The sequence below is a fragment of the Ambystoma mexicanum genome, chromosome 3p (assembly GCF_040938575.1).
Source record: "Ambystoma mexicanum isolate Mex_15411 chromosome 3p, UKY_AmexF1_1, whole genome shotgun sequence".
NCBI lineage: Eukaryota > Metazoa > Chordata > Amphibia > Caudata > Ambystomatidae > Ambystoma > Ambystoma mexicanum.
This window is the reverse complement of record NC_090925.1, coordinates 876,733,264-876,760,011: the sequence shown is the minus strand read 5'-3', so window position 1 is coordinate 876,760,011 and position 26,748 is coordinate 876,733,264. Positions and strand designations below refer to the sequence as shown.

Below are 26,748 nucleotides of genomic sequence, written 5' to 3'. Positions count from 1 at the left end.
GCCAAGATGGTGATACTGCCAAAGCTGCTGTATGTTTATAATAATGTGCCAGTGTGGCCAACGGCTCAGTACTGGAGACATGTTCGGGGGGTGATGTCCAGGTTGATATGGGCTGGGAAGAAATCTAGGATCTCATTTGATGTATTGTGCCGGCCATATGAGCAAGGGGGGCTAGATTTCCCGGACATGTATTTGTATTTTCTGGCAGCGCAGGTGCAATATATACCTGATTGGTGTTCTTTGGTTGGTGCATCCCCACACACCAAGCTAGCGAGGGCAATATCTGCTTCAGGCACGTTGCTGGGATTGCTTTGGGGGGACAGGAAGGCGGTTCCACGGGAGGAAATCCAGCTTTTAGAGATTACTAGTAAAGCCTGGGAGCGAATGTGCCAACTGATATGCGCTACTCCTACTTACCTTCCTAAGTTTCCTCTATACAACATAATTGGGATCCCGCTTGCGCATGAGCGAACATTCAGGGTGCTCTTCCAGGCATTGGGTGCTCAAACGTTAGGGGATATGGTGGTTGATGAGAGATTTATACTGTGGGAGGAGCTCTGTCTTAGAGGCTCGCATAATGCGGTGGCACTGTTACACTACTACAGGCTGCGCAGTGAGCTTAAAGTCAAATAGCCGAATTTTCCGCAAAGCCCCGATTTCTCACCCTGCTCAGAGCCATCTGATGGACCCGGTCTTGACTGGGAAAGTGGTGTCCACTACTTATAAACTGATTAGGTCTGGGAGGGGTACATTCCTATGTTCTTACAAGTCCAAATGGGAAGTGGCGATAGGTAAGACATTGAGCAAGGTCCAATGGAAGCTCGTATGTATGCAAACCCGCCAGATATCCATAAATGAGCGGTATAGAATGATACACTACAAATTTGTACACCAGAGTTATTATTCTCTGCTTGCTCTGCATAGGTTTTATTCTGACAGATCTACGGCTTGTAAGAGGTGTGGGGTAGAACCGGCAGATTATTTTCATGTTGCATGGCAGTGCTCTAAGATTCGTGCCTTTTGGGAACCTGTTGTGGAGGCAATGAATGGTATGTTGCAGTCAGTGTGGGAATATGTCCCTGAGGTGTGGTTGCTGGCCCTAATTGAGGGGGGGTCTCGTACTGAGAAAAACTGTTGGGCATGGCCACTGTGGTTGCCAGGTCACTTGTGGCAAGGGCTTGGGCGAGACCTACCGCTCCCATGTTTTCACGATGATTGGACTGCATGCGTTTATGTGAACAGAGAGAAACTGGGTATGCCAAGACGCTTCCTGCTCCAAGTCGCCCATTTGACTATTGGCCCCCATTCAGGAACTATTTGCTTGAGATCCGCAAGGAGGCCCAGTCGCCTGAACCCACCTTGAACTGAGGTTTTACTATCTGCGGTTCAACAGGGCGGCTGTGGATGCAAGGTTTGGTCAAATCGCTGATGTTGAAAAACTGTTCTGTGACCCTGTTGCACGCTTTAATGATACACAAAACTGTTTTGGTCTGTTTTTGGTACCTATGTGAGTGGGGGGTGGGATGGGTGGCGGGGGGGTGGGGTAAGGGGTGGTTGTTTGAGTTTTATGTGATATGTTGTATTTTAAAGAATAAAAAGAGGTTACAAAAAAAAAATGCTGCGGTTTATCTTTCTAAGTTTCTTTCGCTCCTCCGAGACGGAGGAGCCTGAGAAACTTAGAAAGAAAAACCACTGCATTTTTTAAACACAACCGTGCTGTGTTTCTCCCTACCGTGGCTATCACTTTGAGTATTTGTATTTTCTGGCAGCGCAGGTGCAATATATACCTGATTGGTGTTCTTTGGTTGGTGCATCCCCACACACCAAGCTAGCGAGGGCAATATCTGCTTCAGGCACGTTGCTGGGATTGCTTTGGGGGGACAGGAAGGCGGTTCCACGGGAGGAAATCCAGCTTTTAGAGATTACTAGTAAAGCCTGGGAGCGAATGTGCCAACTGATATGCGCTACTCCTACTTACCTTCCTAAGTTTCCTCTATACAACATAATTGGGATCCCGCTTGCGCATGAGCGAACATTCAGGGTGCTCTTCCAGGCATTGGGTGCTCAAACGTTAGGGGATATGGTGGTTGATGAGAGATTTATACTGTGGGAGGAGCTCTGTCTTAGAGGCTCGCATAATGCGGTGGCACTGTTACACTACTACAGGCTGCGCAGTGAGCTTAAAGTCAAATAGCCGAATTTTCCGCAAAGCCCCGATTTCTCACCCTGCTCAGAGCCATCTGATGGACCCGGTCTTGACTGGGAAAGTGGTGTCCACTACTTATAAACTGATTAGGTCTGGGAGGGGTACATTCCTATGTTCTTACAAGTCCAAATGGGAAGTGGCGATAGGTAAGACATTGAGCAAGGTCCAATGGAAGCTCGTATGTATGCAAACCCGCCAGATATCCATAAATGAGCGGTATAGAATGATACACTACAAATTTGTACACCAGAGTTATTATTCTCTGCTTGCTCTGCATAGGTTTTATTCTGACAGATCTACGGCTTGTAAGAGGTGTGGGGTAGAACCGGCAGATTATTTTCATGTTGCATGGCAGTGCTCTAAGATTCGTGCCTTTTGGGAACCTGTTGTGGAGGCAATGAATGGTATGTTGCAGTCAGTGTGGGAATATGTCCCTGAGGTGTGGTTGCTGGCCCTAATTGAGGGGGGGTCTCGTACTGAGAAAAACTGTTGGGCATGGCCACTGTGGTTGCCAGGTCACTTGTGGCAAGGGCTTGGGCGAGACCTACCGCTCCCATGTTTTCACGATGATTGGACTGCATGCGTTTATGTGAACAGAGAGAAACTGGGTATGCCAAGACGCTTCCTGCTCCAAGTCGCCCATTTGACTATTGGCCCCCATTCAGGAACTATTTGCTTGAGATCCGCAAGGAGGCCCAGTCGCCTGAACCCACCTTGAACTGAGGTTTTACTATCTGCGGTTCAACAGGGCGGCTGTGGATGCAAGGTTTGGTCAAATCGCTGATGTTGAAAAACTGTTCTGTGACCCTGTTGCACGCTTTAATGATACACAAAACTGTTTTGGTCTGTTTTTGGTACCTATGTGAGTGGGGGGTGGGATGGGTGGCGGGGGGGTGGGGTAAGGGGTGGTTGTTTGAGTTTTATGTGATATGTTGTATTTTAAAGAATAAAAAGAGGTTACAAAAAAAAAATGCTGCGGTTTATCTTTCTAAGTTTCTTTCGCTCCTCCGAGACGGAGGAGCCTGAGAAACTTAGAAAGAAAAACCACTGCATTTTTTAAACACAACCGTGCTGTGTTTCTCCCTACCGTGGCTATCACTTTGAGTCTCCGGGGCTCTGGGGGGAGCCCGCGAGCCCCAAAGTGAAAGCCCCTGCAGGCAGAAACACAAGGCAGGTGTTTTGAAATGCTGCGGTGCTTCTCACTGCGGCAGCTTTCGTGTGGAGTCTCCTGGGCTCCCCCAACTCTGAGGGAGTCCAGGAGACTCCAAGCAAAAGCTGCCGCAGTGAGAAATATAACGTATTTGAATTTGTAAATGCTGCAGTTTTTACAAATCCATAAATGTTTTTTGAATGCGGCAGCTTTCGCATGGAGTCTCCTGGGCACCCTGAGGGTTGAGGCTGCCCAGGAGACTCCACGCGAAAGCTGGCGCTGTCAGAATAAAAACGTTGTTGTATTTATGATTTCCGTGGTTTTCCAACCACGACAATCACAAATACAACAACGTTCTATTTTTAATTGCCGTGCCTCAGCATTTTGCCTTCCTTTTACCTTTTCTGTGCTTCCCTGGACTTGGTGAGCACAGAAAACGTAAAATGAAAGTGAAGGTAGCCTGCCCAGCTCTGCTCTGGCTGCAGTAAGCAAAAGCCCCCAGTAGGGGGCTTTTGCTGCTTGTTTAGTGCCGCAAGGGCAGAGATGAGGAAGCTGCCTGAAATCACAAAATGGATGCTCCCATGTAAACACTTTGAGCCTCGTTTTCTCAAAGTGTTTACATAGGAACTTCCATTCAAACTATGTCTAAACTATGTTTTAGACTATTGCCAATCATTTTTATCAATTAATATTTCTGAGCGCACCATTCCTTTAATATATACTTGCATGAGGCCTGCAACATATGGTCCGCTCTCTTCTGTCTACCAACCCTTCCACCCAAATGGCAAACATAAGAAAGATCAAGTAATGGCCTAAATATACCAGCACCATGCAAGAAGGCAAACCTCACAGAAGACAGCACAGTAACATATATCAGATGATTTGACCAGGATCACTTTATCGTCTGCTGGCAAATCCAGGATACAAACATGAACGCTGTTGTTCCATAGTATTGAATTTGGATACTTCACCTCTTGGACTAACAGTTTATGCCATTGTTGGAGGCGATTGCCTAGGTTTTACAACACCCCATCAGAAGAAACCAATTTCAAGACCTTCACCATACGGATGACATGTTACTTTTTATAGCAACCCCTATCTGGTGCAGGTACATTGCTGATAATAGCACATGTTGTTCTGCAGAACCAAGTACATATGCAGGCAGGGTTATAAACTACAGATATAGGAAAGGTTCAGCCAGCCTTGCTGGAATGTGCTCTTCTAATCTTTCATATGAACACATATCTCTGCAATGAGTGCTTAACACACTGAGCTAACTTCTGAACCATTATGGCACTCAATTTATCAATATGCATTTCCCTATTGCACATTATCAACATAATTCCCACAGGAATGAAAGAATGTTACAGAGTTGTGCCATAAGGAACACACAAACTATGTATACCACAGGGAACACAAAGCAATACATGCTGAAGTGATCAAGGCAGTATCCACTTGCCAAAACAGAAAGGCAATGGGTTTAGAGTCTCACCACCACCCCATAAAATATCCTGAGGTGTGCTTTTTAAGATTGGTGAACAATGGAATCTTACTACTTTAGATCAGCTAGCCTTATGAGGCCCCGTCCAAGGTGGGGGCCCTGGGCAAGTGCCCCTTTTGCCCTCCCATAAAAACGTCTCTGGTTCCCAGTAATACCTGTAAATCTTACTTTAAATGGTACAGCAGTCAGGATTCCAGTGAGCATTCAGAGAAACGTCCCAGGAAAGGTCTTGTTAGGCAGGGCTCGTAGGAGACACTGCCGACAGACCCTGCACACGGTCTCAAACACGGGCAGCATTGGCCAAGACCAATACGCCGCCCCAGCCGAAGGGGAAACCCAAGGCGAAAGTAGCAAGCAAGTCAAGACGAGGGAAAGAGAGCATTCCCCCGAACTCGCCTATCACTGCGGTGGAGGAAGTTGGTTAATCGCCCGGGCCTGAGGAGGAGGTGCCGATGCCTGAAGTATTTGACCCAAATGACCATCCGGAACTAAAAGACTTGTTAGTAGAAGGTGGTCCTGACAGGGAAGAATTCAGTAAAGTCCAACGTGAGTGCCCATCTCTGGAAGGCCTAAGGAGACAGGCCTGCTCCCAGCTTGAGGGTGAACCTCCTGGGACGCATCGGATTTATTGGGAAGGTGGACTCCTGTATAGGGAACCCACAGAGTCTACAGAAAGAGACCATAGGAGGTTGGTGGTTCCCCTTGCTGTAAGACCCTTCCTCCTGCAGTTGGCGCATGAAGTGCCCCTTGCTGGTCACCTTGGTATTAAGAGGACCAAGCAAAGGTTATCCATGCACTTCTACTGGCCCAAGATGGGGGTGCAAGTAGAAAGTCACTGCAGGAGTTGTACCTCCTGCCAGTTATCTGGTAAGAGTGGCTCAACAATCCAAGCTCCATTGGTACCACTTCCAGTAGTGGGAATACCATTCGAAAGGGTAGGGATCGACATCGTTGGTCCCCTTGACCCGCAGACATCCTCAGGCAATAGGTTTATCTTGGTGCTAGTCGACTATGCTACCAGATATCCTGATGCCATCCCATTTAAAACTGTAACTGCCAAGTCAGTTGCAAAAGCGTTACTTGGCATCTTTACTAGGGTTGGCTTCCCTAAAGAAGTTGTGTCTGACAGAGGCAGCAACTTTATGTCAAAGTATATGCAGGCTATGTGGAAAGAATGTTGGGGTCACCTACAAGTTCTCTTCTGCATACCACCCCCAGACCAATTGTCTGGTGGAACATTTCAACAGAAAGTTAAAGAGCATGATTGGGGCTCTGGAAGAACCTCAGAGAAGAAAATGGGATCTTCTTTTACCATGTTTACTGTTTGCCTACCGAGTGGTACCACAGGAGGGTGTTGGCTTCAGCCCCTTCGAACTTCTGTTTGGTCATCCTGTACGGGGACCCTTAGCCATAGTCAAAGAGGGATGGGAGATGCCCATTCCCCCTGTTACTACCAACGTAGTAGATTATGTGCTGGGGCTCAGAAAACAGATGGTACTCCTGATGGGCTTGGCTAGTGATAAATTGAAGGCAGGACAAGCGCTGGTGAAACATTGGTACGAGCAGAAAGCTTCCCTCATCAACTTTACACCTGGTCAGCAAGTCCTGATCATGAATCCCATAAGGCCTCGAGCTTTACAGGACAAGTGGTCAGGCCCTTACACAGTGGTGGAGCCCCTGGGTGAGGTTAACTATTTAGTGGACCTTGGAAGGCCTGGACAGGCTCCAAAAGTGTTCTATGTAAATAGGCTGAAGGCTTTCGTCCCAAGAGTCGAAATCGCAGCACTGCTACTGGCTTCAGATGTTGAGGAAGAGGAGTCTGAACCTCTCCCCGACCTGTTCCAAAGCGGTCCTTCAGATAGCTCCTTTGAGGTTGTCCGAGTGGCCCCTCACCTGACTTCTAATCAGCAGGCTGAGGTGAAAAGTTTGCTTAGGCAGTTCCCCCGCCCCTGTTTTCACAGTCGCCTGGTTTGACACCTTGGTGCAAACATAACATAGACACAGGAGACAGTGTACCTACCAAAAGTAGGGGATACAGGATGTCAGACAAAGTACGGTCTTACATTAAGACCGAGGTCAACAAGATGTTGGGGTGATTGAACCCTCTAGTAGTCCTTGGTCCAGCCCTGTGGTTTTGGTTCCAAAGGCAGGCCCTTCTGAATTGAGGTTCTGCGTGGATTACAGGGCTCTGAATGCTGTCACCAAGACAGATGCACACCCCTGTCTCGAAGAGATGAGCTGGTGGATACTTTGGGTGCCTCCAAGTACCTCAGCACGTTTGACCTCACTGCTGGCTATTGGCAAATAACTTTAGCAGAATAAGCGAAGGAGAAGACAGCGTTTTCTACTCCAGACAGCCTTTACCAATTCAGGGTAATGCCGTTCGGGTTGAAGAATGCACCTGCCACTTTCCAGAGGCTTGTGAATCATGTGTTGAATGGGTAGGACGAATTCTGTCTTGCATATCTGGATGATATAGCAGTTTTCAGTGCCACCTGGGAAGACCATGTGAAACACCTCGGGATTGTGCTCCAGGCTCTTCAGAAAGCACACTTGACTATAAAGGCTAGTAAATGCCAGATTGGACAAGGCTCAGTGGTTTACCTTGGACATGAAGTAGGTGGAGGGAGGATACAGCCTCTTCCCAGTAAAGTACAAGCAGTACAAGACTGGCCTACCCCCACTACACAGACCCAAGTGAGAGCCTTCTTAGGACTCACGGGGTATTACCGCAATTTCATGGCAGACTATGGCACCATAGCTGCCCCCTGACTGACCTCACTACTCCGAAGAAACCCAAGAAGGTAACTTGGACCGACGAGTGTGAGAAGACCTTCAACGGCTTAAAAGACTCCTTGTGCCAGGCCCCTGTCCTCAGGGCACCTGATTATCAAAGACCTTTTATTGTGCAGACGGACACCTCTGACACTGGGATAGGAGCTGTACTATCGCAAGTAGATGAGACGGGTAAGGAACACCCTATTGGTTTTATTAGTCGCCATCTTAAGGACAGAGAGCTCAGATGGTCCACAGTGGAGAAAGAATGTTTCTCTGTTGTGTGGACCCTACGGAAGCTGAGGCCCTACCTCTATGGGACCCACTTCACTGTGCAAACTGACCATAAGCCCTTAAAGTGGCTAATGAACATGAAGGGAGAGAATCCAAAGTTGCTTAGGTGGTCCATAAGTCTACAAGGCTTCAACTTCACTATTGAGCATAGGCCAGGTGTCCAACATAGCAATGCTGATGGGTTGTCCAGAATGTTTAACCGACCTGAACACAAGACTCATCCAGGGGTGTATTAGTTCCCCCTGTCCATAGTCTGGGAGGGGCGAGTGTTAGGAAAGATTTCTTAATTGTGGGTAATTTTCCTTCCATGTGGCAACCCCTAAACTTTTTGCTGTTGTTTTCACCAGGATCTAGACTTTGCCAGAGAAGTGCAGCTTTGTGCCGCACTCCTCTGGGCTTTCGCTCCATTCTTACGGGGAAACTGACATGCCCTTAAGACAATCAGTACCGGGAAACGTTGTTTTCCGTAGCTTCTTTATCATGTTGCAGCTTTCGCGCAACATGGCATAAGAGGGCACTGTAAACTAAGTTACTGCTCTCTTGGGTCTCTAGTCTTCTACAGGCCCTAGATACTCTCTTTGGATTGTAAATGAACGGTGCAAGTGAATCACGGACGGGATTGGTAGCAGCGATCGTTTCTTGTGTTTTTGAGCTCCTTTTGGTGTTTTAAGCGCGTTTCTCGCGCTTAGCCCAAAATGGTGGCCTGGCTCCCAAAATGGCCGACCACGAGGCTCTTTGTCCTGTCCACTGACCGTCTTGCCCCCTTCACCTCCCCCAGGTCGAACCGACCCGGGGCCTTCCTTATTTGGGCATGTACTTTCCCGCGAAACACAGATGCTTTCGCGGGCTTCTACAGGCCGTGTGTGTGCCTCCAGGATGGGGGCTGGGATGTCTGGTCCCAATACACATCCTGGGCACCAGAGAGTCTAGGGTGGTGTGAATGCCTGAGACCCCCGTGGTCCGTGATAGGTCCACATATGGTGTGAGTGTTTTATGAGCAGATCTCCCATTGGGTCCCCGCCGTTTTGGCGCGAAGAGAACCGTGGATAAGAGGGGGCTGGAAACGCCACTACCAGGTCGATCTCCTGAGTTCTCACGAACAAAGGAATACAGGAGCCAAGTATCCTGCAACCACGAGGCTGAACCGAGGAATCGCTGGTGACCCGCTGAAGGACTGCTCCTCTGCACTGCTGTCGCTTTGTGAAACCCTTTCTACCTCGGATCGAACGAGAAGGCCTGTACTGGTACTTCGACCCTTGGAATAGTGGGAACAACTATTCTCAGCATCTTCACCATCTCCTGCACGTAAGCCTTCGGAAGTGTCTCTGGACCATCCAACAGACTGACCAGCCTACCCAGGAACTTGCTCTGTAACCGCCGTCAGGTTGTGTTGTATTACAAGTCCTTGTCACTCTCACACGATTCGTACACTTGGCATTCCCAGGTCTGAAATGAGTAGTGTACATTTGGCTGAAATACACCCGGCCGCTCTGTTCCCCTGCTGTGGTAACAAACTGTGCGGGTTCACTGCGTTTGGGACATCTTCAACTCAACTTCTGCTGCTGCGGAATCTACACGACGCCGAGACGTCCCCTGCTCGTATCTGAATCTGCCAGCACTGAAACTGACGTGGAGAAGCCTGGGTCTGCTTGTATCGGGGACCGGTGAGTAGCATCGCTAGGAACTGGTCGCCCTCCTGCAGGAGCCCATAGCTTTTCCCCGCTGTGTCTAACAGCACACCTTTCCGTACTCGCGCTCTGCTTCTGCCCACAGTGGAGGCTGCGGTTGAGTCGCGGGGCTCTGTTCATCTTCATTTGTTCACCGGACTAAACTGCCCGATTCCTTCGAAGAGACTCCCCTTTTTGCCCGTTGGCACCAGTGTGTGCAGGTACTTTTGAGCACAAGGCTCCAATCTTCGTAGGGCTTGGACTTCCTTTTAGTTAGGTGCCTCTGAAGGCGGACTGGGTCTAATTATTATTCACACTGCCTGTTTTCCTCCCCATCTAGGTGGTCTACACATTTCGTGCGTCTAACTCGTTAGACTCGTTTGTATTTGTATATATATTGTATTGGTTTGGTATGTGTTGGTTTATTGGAGTTTTATTGTGATTTCTCACTACGGTCAATGTTACAAAGGCCTTGTAATTAATGTGTATATATTTTTAATATAACACCTGCTTGGAGTAATTTGTAAGTGGACTTGCTTTGTGTGCTCATTGCGGGCTTTCACCCTCACCCCTCTTGAGACCTAGTCTTGACCGCCGCGATCGCTACCCTGATTGGTCTGGCTTGTCCAGAGGTTACCCTGTTCCAAGAAACTAGGCTGGCCTTCTGAACCTCTGCCCCTCCGGGACAGAGTTCAGAAATCCGTCTCAACACTGACATGTATGTAGTACAACTAAAATGAAACAAGTGAGCCTCATGTAGAACATTTTTAATTTAAAGCAAGGCATTGAGCATTTGGCTTCCAAGTAAACGGTACACACTACTTTTCCAAAATAGCACAATTTAAAATAACATTTATGCTTAGAACAGCCGGCATAAAAACAACAAGTCTGAGAACCCTGCACATTTATATTATTACTAGCCGTTCCCGATCTTAAAGGTCAATATTGGTTGGTAATTCATAGGGTCACTTCTGTCCCCCTTCTTAAATATCAGAATTACCACTGATCTCTTCCAGGAAAGGGGCCTAGGTCCCTGTGACTTATTAATGGTCATTGAAAAGGCTAAATATATAGGTAACTGTCTTCTTTTCATTTAAAAGGCATATTTGTATAAGAAAGAATGAGAGGTATGCACGGTAGAAGACCAGTATCTAAGGTCCATCAATTAAATGGCCTCTATGAGTGTCTTTTTAGATGTGTAATTGCCAACCTGGTTCCATTGCAGAGTACCCGTGATGGCATAAGATAGCGTAGTAGCATAATCACAGCACCTATCATCAGTTTTAGCTCGTGGGGAGGCATTCGACCTACAATGTTTCATTCTTTAGAGACTGCATCGTTGAGCCGAAAATTAACTGTTCATTGACACTGGAACCGCCGTGCCCTGTGTGAAGAGAAGTGGGGATGGAAAGTAACTTGAAATTATTCAGAATGTTTGAGATAGTGGAAGGTGAATGCGCAGAACCATGCTCATTCAGTTTGTTAAAATGATGGCTGTTGTTGAAGTGGAAGGGCACACAGAGGTGCACTTTGCCATTTGGACAGCAGAGGGTAACCTACTACTGATAAATTGCATCAGCTGAGTATGGAAACATACCTAAGCGTTTTATATATGTATATATATAGATAAGGCTCAATATTCATCTCATCTATAAAAAGTACTTCCTGCCTTTACACTGATTTCATAGCTAGTGCAGTCTTCAATTCGGACTAGAATTTAACTCCCGTCAGTACGAGGCAACTTGACATCCATCTAAGATCCTCAACCAGAAAAATTCTGTTTTTAAGAATCTTGGATCTCTCAGACATATACATTATCTTTACCATTGTAAAATACAGGAAGTAACTGAGAAAGAGACAAAAACCCATATCACCATTCTGTAAAGAAGGTAATTATCATAGGATTGAGATAGAGAATATGTTCACTACCTGGAAAAAAACCAAAGGGAGCCCTGATCTTTAAATACAACAGCAGGAGGGGAACATAATATGGTTCCTTGATTTGGAAAAGGATCAGTTACTTTTGATAAACCAGGATCTGCTGTTTCCAAATGTTCCACCATAAACTGAACAGCATGCCCATTCAAGTCCTTGCCAAATTTCTAAGTATTTGGGGAATCCATCCTCTAAAGGGAGCATTCACCACTGTCTCCTAGGAGATTCTAAACATTAACCAGCATTCATAAAAGAATAAGATTAAGGTGAGAAGAAATCATTAGGGCCACTGAATGAAAATACATAAAAGTATTAGGGCAAGGAGTTCTTGACCATTAGCCTGGCAGGAGTGAAGAAATAGAATGGCCAACCAAAAGAGAAAACACTACAAGGGTATAAATGATGCGAGCGGGTGATACCATCCCTAGCTGCACAAGCTCCTAAAGCGTACATGGAAGGGAAATGAAAACCTTTGAACCCAGCCAACCATTGAAATACAATAGAGTTGAAATATTTCACTATGCCAACAGAGGTGTATCCAGAGAAAAGACTCCCAGTTGTAAACAGGAAAGAGTCCCGGTAACGTCTATTACAATTTTATGGAATACTAGTAATTTATACCCACTATTGGAATGTTAAAGCACTTGGAAAATGTTATTAGGAGAGTTATCCTTCTTGAAGGAAAATGGGTAGGTCAAAACCCTTCAAGATGTGCCCCAAGATACCCAAACGTCCATCTTGTGTAAGCCTGGAATTTGCGCTCCAGGGAGTCCTATATTTGGGCTCAAGGGAACTGGAAACACCAGTGTGGGTGAGAGAGGCTAGATGAGCGCTGTGGCACAGGCTAGCCAGCAGGTGGCAGTATTGTGCAGACTCTGGGCCTGTCAGGCTACTGTCTCCAGCAGAGCAGGGCTGGCGAGTGCGCGAGAAGGTAGGGAGTGGTCAGGTGGGGCAGTGCAGGGCAACCAGGTGGGGAGTGGGTTAGGAGGATGATCAGCTGGTGGGGCAGGGGGCTGCCAAGCCAGGAAGCCCTTGTGGGTACAGAGAGGGGAGTTGTTTGGAAGGGGATGCAAGGAAGAGCAAGAAAAGAAGTGTGGGGAGAGAAAATAAAATAAATAGAAACAACATGGGCAGCGGGGGGCGCGTGAGTTGAGGTTTGTAGGGAGGGGGTATATGTAGTAAAGGGGGACTCTCTGAGGGGCAAAAGGCGTAGCGTGGAGTGCCATGTCTGGAGGGCAGGTGGATGCACGGGTGGATACACGGGCCTTGCGGAAGGCACTGAGCCTCATAAAGTGGGGTGTTAAAGACCCAACTAGACGAGGTAGTGTAGGAGATCACAGGGGATAAGGGGACTAAGGGGGGTAAACTCCAGTGCAGGGCAGCCTCGAATAGGGCCTTCACAGGAATGGTGGTGTGTAGCCCGTCAGCTAGGGCAGAAACGAGTAGGGCTGAAGAAAAGATAAAAGGGTCAGGATAAGAAGGGTAGACATACCGCAGCGGTTGGTTTAGGGGCGGTGAGGAGGACCTCCCGGGAAGAGTAGTGGGGGACAAGAGCGGCAAAGTGTTGGGGGCAGGGAGGAAGGTGGTCTGTGGGAGAATGATGGAAGGGAGGGGTTGAGGTAGGAAAAGGGAGCAGTATTTGGCAGAGGTACGGAGGGGCCAGAGGAAGAAGTGCCTGTGGAAGAGTGTGGGGGCATGGTCCCCAACACAGCAGAAGGTGACAATAGTGAAGGGATCAGGATGGTCCCTCCAGCAAGCGGGGATAAGCAGCATAAAGGGCACAGCCCAGCCCCTAACACAGCAGATAGAAGGGCAGAGGATGGGAAGGCTCTGCCAGGAAGAGTAGCGCTGGAAGGGGTTTTGGCGGCCCCTCCAAGAAAATGTCACCAGGGTGGACGCCCCTTGCTGCCAAGAGTAGGATCTTCCTGGCAGAAGTGGGCATACGGACCAAGAATGCTATAATGCTATATGGTGGTTGAGAAGGATGGGGAGGGGAGACGGGATTGTCTAGGGGTGGGCCCAGCGGTCGAGCTAACAGGCAGAGAAGATCTGCTGATGGGTTTTGTTCCCACAGTAGGAGTCCCATCAGGACGGAGTGGACAGACCGCTAAGAGGTGAGCAAGGAAGGGAATGATCAGCTGCGTGGGTTAGGTTGGGGGCGAGGTGGTGATTGCAAAGGAGTGGGGGTGGGGAGGAAAGATGACACGGGCTGCAGGGGCATTGGTGAGAGCAGGGGTGAAGAGTGTGAACACAGTTGAAGTACAGACAGATAAGGTCTCAGACAAGGAGGTACCAGTGGTGACAGAGGCAAGTACTGCAGGGTCTAGTGGGGTCCAAGAGAAGTTGAAGAAGTTACCTTATATGCATATAACAAAGCCGCTAGGAGCGCATTGAATGGTGGCCACCAAAGAGAATATTTGGACGAGGGAATTTGTGGATGTATTTAAGCTTCTGCACAAGGAAGTAGGGCAAAGGAGGAGGAAAAAGAGCTGGCATCGAGGCCCACGGTGCCGGTAATGATTGATAATTGGACATCAGCCTTTTTGGTATAGCCCAGTGTGTACTGTGAGAGGTACCCGGAGAGGAGTTTGGCGTTGTTCAAATATATGGACGTTATTAGGAAGGTAATTGTGAGCTTTGGTGGCTATGGTATGATGTGGAATTTAGGGCAAGGATGGCTGAGGATCATGTAGCAGTGTGGGGGAGATCAATATGGATTTGTGGTTACAGTAGATGACGCCCACATGCCCACTTTGCACAGAGCAATAGGTTTGCCTGTGTCTTACCAGCCCTTTCATGTTCGCCAGCCTTGGATGGGGTGGAGGGACGAGGTAGAGGGCAGCTATCAGTGGCATGCTGGGCATTCAACAAGAAAGGGTGCTCGAGGACGATCTGTAAGTTTAGGCACGAGTGCAGCACGTGCGCAAAATGGCACCCTGTCCCGCAATGTTTCGCAGTGGGAGATAGAGGGAGGGGTAGCGGTGCAGGGACAGGGATTGTGGGGAAAGGCCTATCCAGAAGTTAAGTTGGAAAAGTTAAGAAAATGACTGTGCTTTTACCCTGACAGGGAAGAGGCAAATATTTTGGGGGAGAGGTTTCAGGAGGGTTTTAAGCTTTGGTATTGGGGACCTAGGATGCAGAGGTGGGCTGAAAACTTGAAGTCTGCCTGGGAGAGACCAGACATTGTAAGACTGAAGTTAGAGAAAGAAGTGGCAGAGGGGAGGGTGGTTGGATCTTGTTTGGACTTTCCGGAGATTTGGTGGTGTCTCCTTTGGGGTGGAGCCTAAGAAGATGGAAGGGGATTTAGACTGATCCACCATTTGTCGTGGCCAGAGGGCGTGTCAATGAACAATTTCATTGCCCAGGAGGATTGTGTGGTGTCCAACGCAAGCATGGGTCAGGCAGTGGAGCACATGAGAGAGAAGGGAAAGGGAGCATGTATGGCCAAGTGTGACATCAAATCAGCGTTATGGTTGCTGCTGGTGCATCCAGAGGATTTTCGGTTAAGGATGCAGTTTGAGGACCAGTTTTTGGTGGATAAGGCACTGCCTATGGGATGTGAAGTGTCCTGTGCGTTTGAGCATTTTAGCGCTTTCCTGCAGTGGTGTTTCACATGAAGATCAGGTTTTGAAGGAGTGTTGAATTATATGGATGGTTTCTTGTTCATCAGTGGAGCGGGGAAGAAAGAGGAGTGTCAGGAGATGCTAGAGGTTTTTCGGGAGTTGATGGATGACTTGGGAGATCACTTGATGGAAGACAAGACAGAGGGACCTGCAGTGGTCCTGGCCTTTTTGGGGATTAAACTGGACTTGGTGGCGATGACCACATGCTTACCGGATGACAAGGTGAGCAAGTTAGTTCAGTTACTGGAGAAGGTGGTGGAGGCGAACAAGATGAGGCTGCTAGACATGAAGAAGTTGTTGGGGCACCAGAATTTTGCGTGCCAGGTAGTGGCCCCGGGATCCACGATTTGCAGAAACATGGCAAGGTCTATGTCTGGGGCAAAGCAACCACACCATAGAATAAAGGTGTCAGGGGCCCTCAGGGAGGACTGCAGAGTATGGTTGAGTTTCTTCGAGGCGTTCAATGGAGTGTCCCTTCTGGCTGTTAGGGGAAAAAGTGGCTTGGGAGGTACAGATTTTCACTGATGTGTCAGGAGCAGGATATTTTGGGGTTTACTGGAAAGGGAGATGGTGTGCAGAGAGATGGCCACTGCACTGAAGGAAAGAAGGGAGGAACATTGCATTTTTTGAGTTCTTTCTATTGTTGTTAGCTTAGGCGTTGTGGGGCAAGGGCTAGAGAACAAGGTGCATTTCAATCTGGACAACACAGCAGTTGTCAATGCGTTGAACAGATAGTCTTCCAAGGATCAGATGGTGTCCAGGCTTTTGAGGCAGTTTGTGCTGCAGTGCCTGAGATGGAATATTGTGTTTAAGGTGACGCACGTGTCTGGAAAGGAGAACGGCATCGCTGATGCATTATCTTGTTTTCAGTTGCAGAGATTCAATGGGTTGGCACCGGAAGCAGAGCTAGAAGGGCACCAGATCCTGGAGGAGCTGTGGCAGCTAGGAGAGTGAGATAATTGCATTTAGTGGAGGGTTCATTGGCTGCAAGTTCATGGTTGGAGTACAGAAGAGTGTGGTTAGATTTTCAGAATGGGAGCGCAGAGTTTCGAGAGAGAGATGTGATGCAGAGGAGAAGATGTGGTGAACTTCACATTGGATCACATTGATAAGGTTCTATTTGTGGCAAAAATGGCAGTTTACAGAACAAATTGTGGTAAAAAGGCTGTGGTTTTGCCGCCGCAATCCATGTAAAGGATGCGGGGGACACCCCCGCAGCCCCCAGACCCATTATACCATTTAAGGGAAGCAGGGGACACCCTCACAACCCCTGCTCCCAGTAAAATTGTATAATGGGGTACACCTTTACCGGGTCAAACAACAGCATTTTTGCAGTGATTTTTTGTGAAGGCAACATTTTTGCTGCGATTTTATAAATGCCAACCATTGATAAGCGGTGGTCTAGGGCAAAGATAGTGGGGAAATTGGCAGGGATTGCATTCTACGGCAAGTGGTTCTGGGGTTTTCAGTCTTGCGGGCGGGAGATTGCAAAAAGGATGGTGGAGGGCTGGGCAAGGGTGAAAGGGCATGTGAAAGATAAGGGAAGTGCAGTAACAGCAGAATTGTTGGGGAAGTTGTATCAAGCTATTGGGGGGATATGCTAGTCCCAGTGGGAGAGGAACATTTTCCAGTAATGTTTTACTTGGTTGTTTCTTGGGGTGTTCTCAGCGTCGGAAATGGCGTTGAGGGTGGGGGTGGTTTGAGGTGGGAGGACATGCTACTGTCAGAAGACAGTCTAGATAGTAAGAACAAAAAATCAAAATTGGATCAGAAGAGCAAAGGGTTATGGGCTCATTTGAACAGGGGAGGACAGGAATTGTATCCAGTCAGGGCTGGTTTAACGTGGCAAAGAAGATGTGCAGGGAGGGTTTGGTTTTGGTACATGAGATTGGGGAAGGGGTGACGACTGGGCAGGTTTTAGGGGTGATGAGGAAGGGATTGGAAATGTTAGGGGAGCAGGCAGAGGATTCTGGGACTCATTCTTTCAGGATAGGAGCAGCATTGGAACAGAGGCAATTGGGTTTATCCGAGGGGAGAATTAAGAGGTTGGGTCTGTGGAAGTCTTAAAAAATACAAGGTGCACATCAGAGACCTGGGGGAGGACAATGGGAGTGAGGGGCTTAGAAGTTGGTGGGTTGTCAGCAGGGGAGCTCATGCTTTATTCTTTTACAGATGCGGCACAAAGGAGCAGCAAGGTTACCCAGATTTGGATCTGCGGCCACTCCATGGTGAAATGGGCTGGGGGGAGGAATGGAAGGGGGCACGCCGCTAAGAGTTTTTGGTACCCAGGTGGGGTGAGGTTATGCGGCTGCAGTGTTGAGATGGTCGGGGGGGAGGTTTGAGGTGGGAACAGTTGCTGCTCATGTTGGTTGGGTTGAGGGAACAGCATGGGGTGCCGTCGGTGCTGTTTTTGCACACGGATGAGAACGACCTGGTCATGGGACCAGGGATGGCACTGATAAAGAAGATTAAGAGGGATTTTGTTGGTTGAGGGAGATTTGGACGGCGATTTCATTACATTGGACGGAGTTGGTGCCTTCGAAGGTCTGGAGAGGGGCTATTAAGGAAGGGGCAGTGGAGCACACACGGAAAAAGATCAACATGGAAAATGGGGACATTTTGTAAGGCTTGGGGGTGCGTACAGGCGCACACCAGGACATTGATTACAAGGAATCTTCTTTATTTCGGGAGGATGGTGTGGAAGAGTTGATACAAATCTGGAGGTAAAAAGGAGGTAGGGGTGTGGTAGAAAGAACACCTCAGGGGAGAGTTTTTGTGGGTGACAGGGACATGGTCTTTTGGAAGATGCTTAGGGAAAGCAAAAGGGGGTATTATCTCAGTAAAGGAGGGGGTAATCAATGTTTGCTCGGACAGGCTGCCCTGGGGGGTACAAGAAAAGGGTGAAGAGGTATGGAAGAAGGAGGGGCGTGCCCTTGAAGAGAAGATGGGGGAGAATTGGGGGAAGAAGGGTGAGCGGAATTGAGGGGCAGGTGAGGAAACCAGGGGGATGAATTAATGAGGGAATTCATTAATTGTTTTGGTTAATTGATTTAGTTTTAAGGTAAAAAACAGACAGGTTAGCGTTTTGTTTTAAGCTGTCGCCTGTCACATTAAAGGTACCTTTCCCACTACACACAAGTCTGTTTTTTTGTGTGCAGTTTAGCCCAAGGTATGCATTTCCCGCGCGGTTATTCGGGCGCTGCACCCCGGGCAGCTAGTGTGTTCTATGACAGAGTACCCCCTCTTGGGGTATAAATAGGGGCAGGGAAGGATCGGGAGTAAGCGACAGTTGGGGGCTTGATGTCCTGTTTCACACTCTCCCACCCCAGCTTCAGGTAATGGAGAGGGTTATTTCTGGCGTGGAGGTACGGGAAGAAGGGGTTTGGTGATTTAAAGGTAGGGATGGTGGCATTGGTGTGACAGGCTGGGGCATTAGTGGTCGAAGTTGATGTGTTAAAGGGTTTATTGTTGTTGCTGATGTGGCAGGTTAGCCAGGCTGTGCGGCCAAGTGCAGGAGGATGGAGATTGGTTTTTCAGGGGAACATTGGTTGAGCAAGATAAAAGGGGGAGGTGGGACATGGACCATTGGAGGATGGTTGGGGAGGCAAAAGGGGGTATTAGTGCAGTAAAGTAGGGGGTTAGCGCTGTTTGCACAGACAGGCTAGCCCGTGGGGTACAAGAAGGGTGACAAAGTTTGGAAGAATGGACATGGCCTTAGGGAGAAGATGGGGAGAATTGGGGGAAGAAGGATGAGAGGAATTGAGGGGGAAGAAGCGAACAAGGGACATGAATAAATTAACTGTTTTGGTTAAATGTTAATGATCATTAATCTGTAAGGCCAAAGGGCCAGGTAAGCATTTTGTTGTAAACTGTGGTCCGTCACATTCAAGCAACCTTTTCCACTACACGCGAGTCTGGGGGGTTTTGTACAGTTTAGCCCAAAATAAATCTCTAATATGGCCTATTAGAGGGCGTATATCATCTATGATTCTCATTGGATATAGACTGGTCATTTTACAATTACTTTTTGACGCCCCCTCCACATGGACACCTATTGTGTATGTATATTCAAATCAATTGTTGTTCCAACCTCAACATTCTGTCCCAAAATAACCTAAACATCTCTCAATATGTTAATAAGTCTTCTCTACACACCAAAAACTTCCTAGAGACAGGACATACTGGCATTAACTAAAGAGGATTCAAGCTGAGAAATCGGCATCACAACAAGGAGCCGATAGCAGGGAAGGAGAAGGGGGGAAGTAGGGGGAAAGTAGGGTGGTGGAGGGGCTGTACAGCGTAAGAGGTGAAGGGAGGTGAGGGGGATAACCCCTGAAAAGGACTGGGAGAAGTGGGCAGAAACAAAAGATTGATCTTGAAGGGGCAAACTTCACAGGCTGGATTTTGCAAAGTCAGTCTTTTGTTGCTGGCAGTCGGACCCCGATCCGAGAAATCACACCAGAGTTTTTGAAAGCTTTGCAATGTCAGGAACAAAATACTACTGTCACTGGCAAAGGGAAACACTTGGAAATGAGAAGAACAAAGGGGTGGAGAACTGTGCTCTTTTATACATGTTTAATATGAATGTGAACCCATATTAAACTGCAGTGTACTGGAAAAAGTGGACAGTCATCTGAAGGAACGTAGGAGGTAATAGAAAAATAGTTGAACTGTACTAGTCTATGTCCATTATGAAAAACTATAGAAAGAGAAATATGGTCATACTTTTTTATCACAGCTTTGGGACAGGACAACCTAACTCAACAAACACTACTTCATACCTGCAGCTTGCAATACAATGAACAGTAGCAGTTGCCACTAAAACCCTTGGATGAGAATGAGGGATAATACGTGCAACTGTGTCTTAAAAATAATCTAAAATCAAAACCCACACACGATAGTGGGGGGATTAGTACCCCTATGTGAAGACTGGAGGTTTCCTATTCTGCAAGTTTGAAAACACTTGGAGGAGAATCTCACTCAGGATATGGGGCTGTCCACCACACTGTGGTCGGCCGGTGGGGCATGCGGGCAAGGACTTCAGTGGTGGGAGCAATTCTATTGGAGAACTCCTGTGTATTCCATCCTTAATCAAATGAGTAGTAACCAACCAGTATGCCCACAGGGTGAACCTTGGATTTCTGTATCCACGGATGGCGAACCAGTTGCTGGGCCCAGTGCATGTACAAATGCAGATCAAATTCTATATTTTTCCACGCATCTTAACAGGCTCTCAACAGCATTTATGGAATTGAAGGAAGCTTTCAGACTGTTGACGGACAGGTGCGTCAAGGATGCAGGCGAAATGCAAGGCATAAGTTAGTTTTCAAAAATTGATTAGCAGAGTTTGCTAATTAAACTTTTCTTGATTAGCAAACAAACCCAATTGGATAGCAATGGTATACCAATCATTTTACATGCCTCAAAGGTTCAGGCGATGAACATAAATGTTTCAATACCTTCACAGTAGGCTTCAATGTCGTTAGTGAATGTTTTGAGGTAGCAGACATACGCTTGTTCTTGTGTGTCGTGGAAGATTCCTTCGACTTATGTCGAGGAGCCTCTCTTCCCGGGCTCTGAGACGCATAAGAAGGGGACACACAAGACTCCCTACCGGTCTTGATACACGCTGAGGGGTGGGCACTATTCTCAGACTCCTTTAGAGGAACACTCGGAGGAGCATGCTTTTTAAAAATGTCTAACATTTTTAATGAGAGGTTTTCTAACTCTGCAGGAGTCGAGATCTTTTTTGGAAAAGAAACTCTTTCTGAAGAGGAAGACCAAGAGGACCTGCAATGCCGTTTCTGACCCTTCTTATTGGAAGAGGAGGACGCGCATCATGAACCGGACCTCGAACATCTATGTTTATAACCTTTTTTTACAGGAGAGACCTCTCTCGAGTAAGGGGACGATTTCCTTTTTGATGGGTAAGGGCCGGGTATTTGGGGGAGGGCTTACCTGCATCGAGTTTCCCCTTCCTTTCCCGCAAGGCCTTAATAGTCATCGATTGACACGAGCCACAGTCGTTGACCATGTGGCACTATTCCCAAGCAACACAGTGAGGGTCTGTGATAGACATCTTGGGCCCACAGTCTGAACACCGTTTGAAGCCCATCTTCGGTGTAGAGGCCATATCGAAGTAAACGCAATTGAAATTGCTGTGGCGAGTAGCTCTGAAGCACGCAGCAATGCGGAAAAAACAGAACTGAAGTAACAGTCAGTGTGCATGCTCTACACACCAGCGTCGACGTCACGAGGGACACTTCGGAGACCGTCGAGGACCAAGATTCGACGTTGCACAACGCTCGGCCCTATGAAAAATAAATCTGAAGCAAGTTACAAGCAGACTTGAATATATCAAAGATGAGGAATACGTGGGGGGACATAATCCACTCGAAAGAAGCCCTATTTGGCACAGGTTTAGTCTTGTAGACATTAAGGGCCATGTACACTGGTTGAGTTTTGCAAAAATGCATGATTCTGTAAATGCCGCCTATGGCCTGCAGCATTTTCTCACTTTGTTTGGAAACATGCACCTTACCCTTGAAATTAGAGGAAAATCTCACTCCAAAATAATACAATTTTGTAACCCACAGGATCTATTTTCAGGTCAGCAAACATGGTTGGTAGTTTCCTTGTTTGTTTCCCTATATGGCAGACCACAATAGTGGATTTCTCAAAATTAACTTGTTTACTTTACTTTGTTACTCATAATGCGCCAACACACCCAAATGCCTCAGGGCGCACTTGAAACAAAGGACAATACAAACAACACAAGAAGTCAAGAAAGGGAGACAGGCAGCAAGGTTAATCAGAGTGCAATCCACCCCTATAGCAAAAAAGAGAGTACTTTACTTTACTTTGTTATAAGTAACAAAGTCTAGGGAGTTCATAAAGATTGTGTACTGTGTAGTGAGAAGTTGCAGGCCTTGTGGAGTACGAGCTAATATAACCATCATCTCCATAAATTACGACTGGGAGGAAGCGATTTCCAATCTGGGGAACATCCGTGCCAGCATTGAGAAGTGACTCTTGCAATCCATTGATCTACAAGGAGAACAGGAGTGGCGTCAGTGCGTAACTCTGCTGGACCCCAGTGATCACCAGAAAATCAGCAGTACCCAGACCATTAATGCATGTTTCTATGCCTGCAGTATTATCACTATGTATCTCCGACAAGATGTTTACCAAAATGTCCCAGCAAATCATGCATCGGAGCAATTCCCTTTGCTGACCGGATTAAAGGCCATGCTCAGATCCATGAATGCCAGGTAAATGGGCTCATGCTTGACATATAAGGAATGTTCTATAATAGATACATATTCAGAATATGTTCACTAGTTCCCAGATCACACTAAATTTTGGAGGGAATCCCGAATTTCACTATGTCGATAGTGATATATCCCTTCCTTTTTTCGGGTATGGATAGATTCAAACAGTTATAAAAAGGTAGATAGATAGTTCAACAACAATCAAACTCGGATTGAAAAAATACTTCAATTTTATTATAATGCAAACTTGTTTGTGGGTTTCCATGGGGGTTCCTGCTGCGACAAGCATCCAAAAATTGGGAATGATAGTATTCGTAATCAGTTATGTCGTATTGTGTGAGGGCATAGAGTGCTCTCACTGCCCTCTTATTAACAAAGCACTGTATCATGTAATTTTATTATAAACAATTTATAAAAACACAACAATTAATCGTGATGAATTTCATATCTTAATACACATAAAAACTATTAAAAAAAATAGTCTGTGACTTGTTCCTATTAGTGGAGCTCTTATGACGAAGAATGCATAGAAAGGCAAAAAAGCTCTATTTATCTTAAAGAGTGACGTTAGTTATAGTCTGTTCTTTTCGAGTCCTGGTACAATTTATTATACAGGAAAAGGCTCAACATGTTTCTGTTCGCTGTTTGAATGAGGAACATTGATCAGGAGGGGATTATTTGTCACTTGACTATAGCGAAGATCCAATGATGTCTTCCCTTTTCAATGCTATATTTGCTTTGATTCTTGTGAACTGATATAGTTGGTGGGGACAGTCGCACGGAAGGAATCTGGAAAATTAGGAAAACTTTGTTTGGTGACTTTCAATTAGCCCGCTCCGACAATTGCATCTATATAAGATTTTGTTACAGGCTATCCGTATGTTTCTTTATTATTATTCAATTCTTTAGAAGGGGCGTCTCATCCGGCTCTTACAGAGATAGGCGGGACTTGCTGTTTTCACTTGTCCCCTATTAGCTTACGTTGTGTTAGTTGAGGCACTTAACGAGTTTCAGTTTACTCAAGCGTTTCAGTACGCGATGCAAGGTTTGTGGCTGGTGTTTAGCACATTTAATTAGTGGTGTTCGTTTCGACTCTGATCAAATCTTACATTGTGTTTGTCGAGGCACTCAAACTGGTGTCAGTTCACATTTTGCGCACATTTTGTTAGTGGCGTTCATTTTCTTAGAATGCCACTAACAAAATGTGTGCAATATCAGCCACTAACTAATCTCTTACCGCGTACTGAGACGGTGGAGTGAACTGACAGTAATTTCCTTATTGGCTAACAAGCTCACGTGAGATCCACTCAAGTTTTACATATCACATTTTTGGATCGTTTGAGGCTGCATATGAAGGCAGAAGCTGCACATTTAGGGTATATGTTACACCTTGGTGAGGATGGCAGGCATATGATGGCATTGTGTGCCTTTCAGGTTGCATTTGACATATGGCAATTAAAGTCTATTGGATTTGTCAAAACTTGTTCAAACGTACACATTAAATAAATAAAATCACTCCAGTGACAGTGAACTCCTTTGCTAGTTCATCGCCAAACCTCATTTATTAACACAGATTCTTTTTGTTTGAAAGCAGTGGCAATGTTCTCTCTCCTCTAGAAGATGTACCAGGACCTTTATAATTAAAAAAAAAAGAACAGATTAAAAATTCCTAATGCGTTTGCGGCCAAAGCCTGTCTGGGTGAATCCAAGAGATTAGGATTTTCTCCTCCCACCACATCCTCCATTGATAATCCAAGGTGTGTGTGGAGGGCATGGTTGAGGTGGGAAATTCATGAAGACCACCATATTGAGGCAATTCACACCAAAGGTAGGGTATACCAAGAAGCTTAGAACAGCATCACAATATAAAGAAACTTTAAGCGCGACAGTCAGCTAGCCAAATACTTAAGCTGTCAAAGATTTTCAACAATCACAGACAGAATCCCTCAAAAGTGTAGCGCATCATAGGGCAATATCTGAGAAGTTCTGCAATCACATGTAGAAATGCTGAGGTTCAACAATTACAGACTGCAAACCTGTCTCAAATATGTTCAATAATCACGGCCTTGGTTTAGCCTGTTTGGGGTTCTTCTGCACAATGTCACTGAGGTCTTGGCAACAAGTGAAGCAAGCGTTGGCTAAAGGGAGTAAAACACGTTTTCCAGAAAGTGAAGGTAATGATTGAAACTGTGACAGCTGCCTCGCGCTGCAGTGCCAGGAGAGGACAATAGCAGTCTGTGATTACTAAAAACTTTCAAGAGATATGGCTTTTTCAGTAGAGGTACTTATTGATATTGAGAATGCATTGATTGCAGTGATTTAACCTACCGCCAGGCCACAGATGCAATTGTTGCTTGCTTGAACTGTCAGAAATAACGTTACTTAAGTGCAGAGATCCACAGATTTTAAAAAGCAGGATTTGCATTCTATTGCAAATCATAGGCAGTGGCTTAACCCGGTTGTTTACAACTTGCTAGATCATTGAAATTCATTGGTAAAAGAAGGAAGACCACCACTCTGTTGTCAAGCGGATGGGTTGGATTAAATAAACATTGTTTTAGCATATCCAAAATGTTTGATTGATGGTAATTTGCACTGTACAAGTGCTTAGTTTCACTGCTTTAGTTTTGCCTTGGGCACGTTCCCAAAAGTAGGTTTTCCTGGACTTGTGTCATTTACAAATTGTAGAGCAAGGGAAAAGATGCATTGGCAAATGTTAGCTTGGGCAAAAGAAGCTTTAAGACAGAAAAGGTAGCCCCAATCTGAAATTTAAGACTGTCCAAGAAGGTTTATGCACACCAGCCACCCATAAATGTACACAGCCGTCCACCTTTCCTTGATGAAAATAGAGACATGCTTCTGCCCTGCCTACCATTGGCACCTGGGCCGTAGCGCAATGGCACACGACAGAGTCAAGGTATCAGGGAACTAGGCAAAAACAGGGCTACAAGGTCCAGTTAAAGAAGACTTGGGTGAGTGTGAATTTATGCAACTGCGTGGGGTGCAATTTTATGTGGCAAATGCCAAGTGCGTCGAGCACAAACTTGACACTGTTCAAGACACCCTTCCCACTGTGCTATTAATTCTAATCATGCTCTCTGAACTAAAGACAAGCTCTGCAGTCCTTGCATCCACGATTCATTCAGTGTATTGAAAAAGTCTTGCATGTTCCCATGTCTCCTCCATTTCCAGAATTGTAGGCCATCAAATCAAGGTAATCGATAGGGGAAGGACGACTCCTGCATCTAGTCAGGGAAGGAAAGTCTGTAGGTCACTGTGGTAATTTAGGGTCAGAAAGAATGATACTTTTTGGCAGTCAGTTACACATGGTCCCCTTCCACAGTGAAAGGTGGTGTTGGGCCCTCTGATATGGAGGTGCAGGTAGGTCTTGGAGGGGACGTTGAGGCCTCTGAACGAGGACAGCTGGCACATTTTCTTTGTGCTTAGGGAGGCAATTATGTCCACCGAGGGCAGCAGGCACGGGTAGTCAGGAGAACCCACGTGGACACTGGCAGACAGAAGGGGTCATCCCATGACTGTTGTGTCATCAAAGAGACAGGTTCCCGCTCAGTTCTGAAGCGCGTCAGCCCAGTGCACCTGTGGAGAGGAATTAGAGGTCAATATGTCAGGTGTCAGTGGAAAGCACCTTTGATGTATCCTAGTCTCCCTCAGGAAGTACCCAACCAGAGACATTAAGTACATTGAACACCCTTCTCCCCATCAACTGTCCTCCTAGGTAAAGACCCAGATAGCCAGTGCTGGAGCTCAGGCCCCTTGAGAGTCAGGAAGGGTGGGACCAGCCCATGAAGCACTACTGCCCGCAGGATTCATTTCAAATCATCAGTGTATCCATCTCCAGGATCTACAGCCTTACTGCAACCCGTCTGCAGTTTCAAGTTTCATTTTTTAAGATTGTTATACGGTTTACATAAATACATAAAATCAAAGCCTGCAACACATACGGATTGGGTCACTATTTTGCTGGTCACTTTGCCGCTCCCATTCCCTCCTCCCATTTTACTGTTCGGGATTGGCCACCTGTCACTCCTACTTCTCAGTGCAGGAGAGACACCCCCGTAACCTCTTTCTTTTCCAAAAATGAGGATTCAAAATCCTTTACCGCAGAAACATTTCTGAATTAAAGTGACCCGGTCCTACACATACAATGCTACATATATAAAATCATCACCCCCCAAAAAAAGAAAAAAGAAACAGTCCAGAAACGAAACATTGCATAGTCATGCCCATTAATACAGCAAATTCACAAACATATATCTTAGTGAAAATCAGCCATGTTCCACCAATATCTCAAGCTTATAACTAAAA

General features: G+C 46.6%; 1 protein-coding gene across 11 annotated transcripts in view; it reads right to left on the bottom strand.

Moving 5' to 3' along the window:
- LOC138581047 (structure-specific endonuclease subunit slx1-like) overlaps positions 1–26,748 on the bottom strand; it is a 353,913-nt gene that overhangs the window by 26,486 nt on the left and 300,679 nt on the right. For 4 of the 11 annotated variants that reach the window (XM_069652075.1, XM_069652083.1, XM_069652084.1 and 1 more), the window contains one exon: positions 22,630–26,019. The exons of the other annotated variants lie outside the window; for them this stretch is intronic. In XM_069652075.1, coding sequence (XP_069508176.1) covers positions 25,990–26,019 — 30 coding nt within the window. In that variant the 3' untranslated portion in view covers positions 22,630–25,989. Of the gene's footprint in view, positions 1–22,629; positions 26,020–26,748 lie in introns of those variants that run through there. 11 annotated transcript variants of the gene reach the window in all.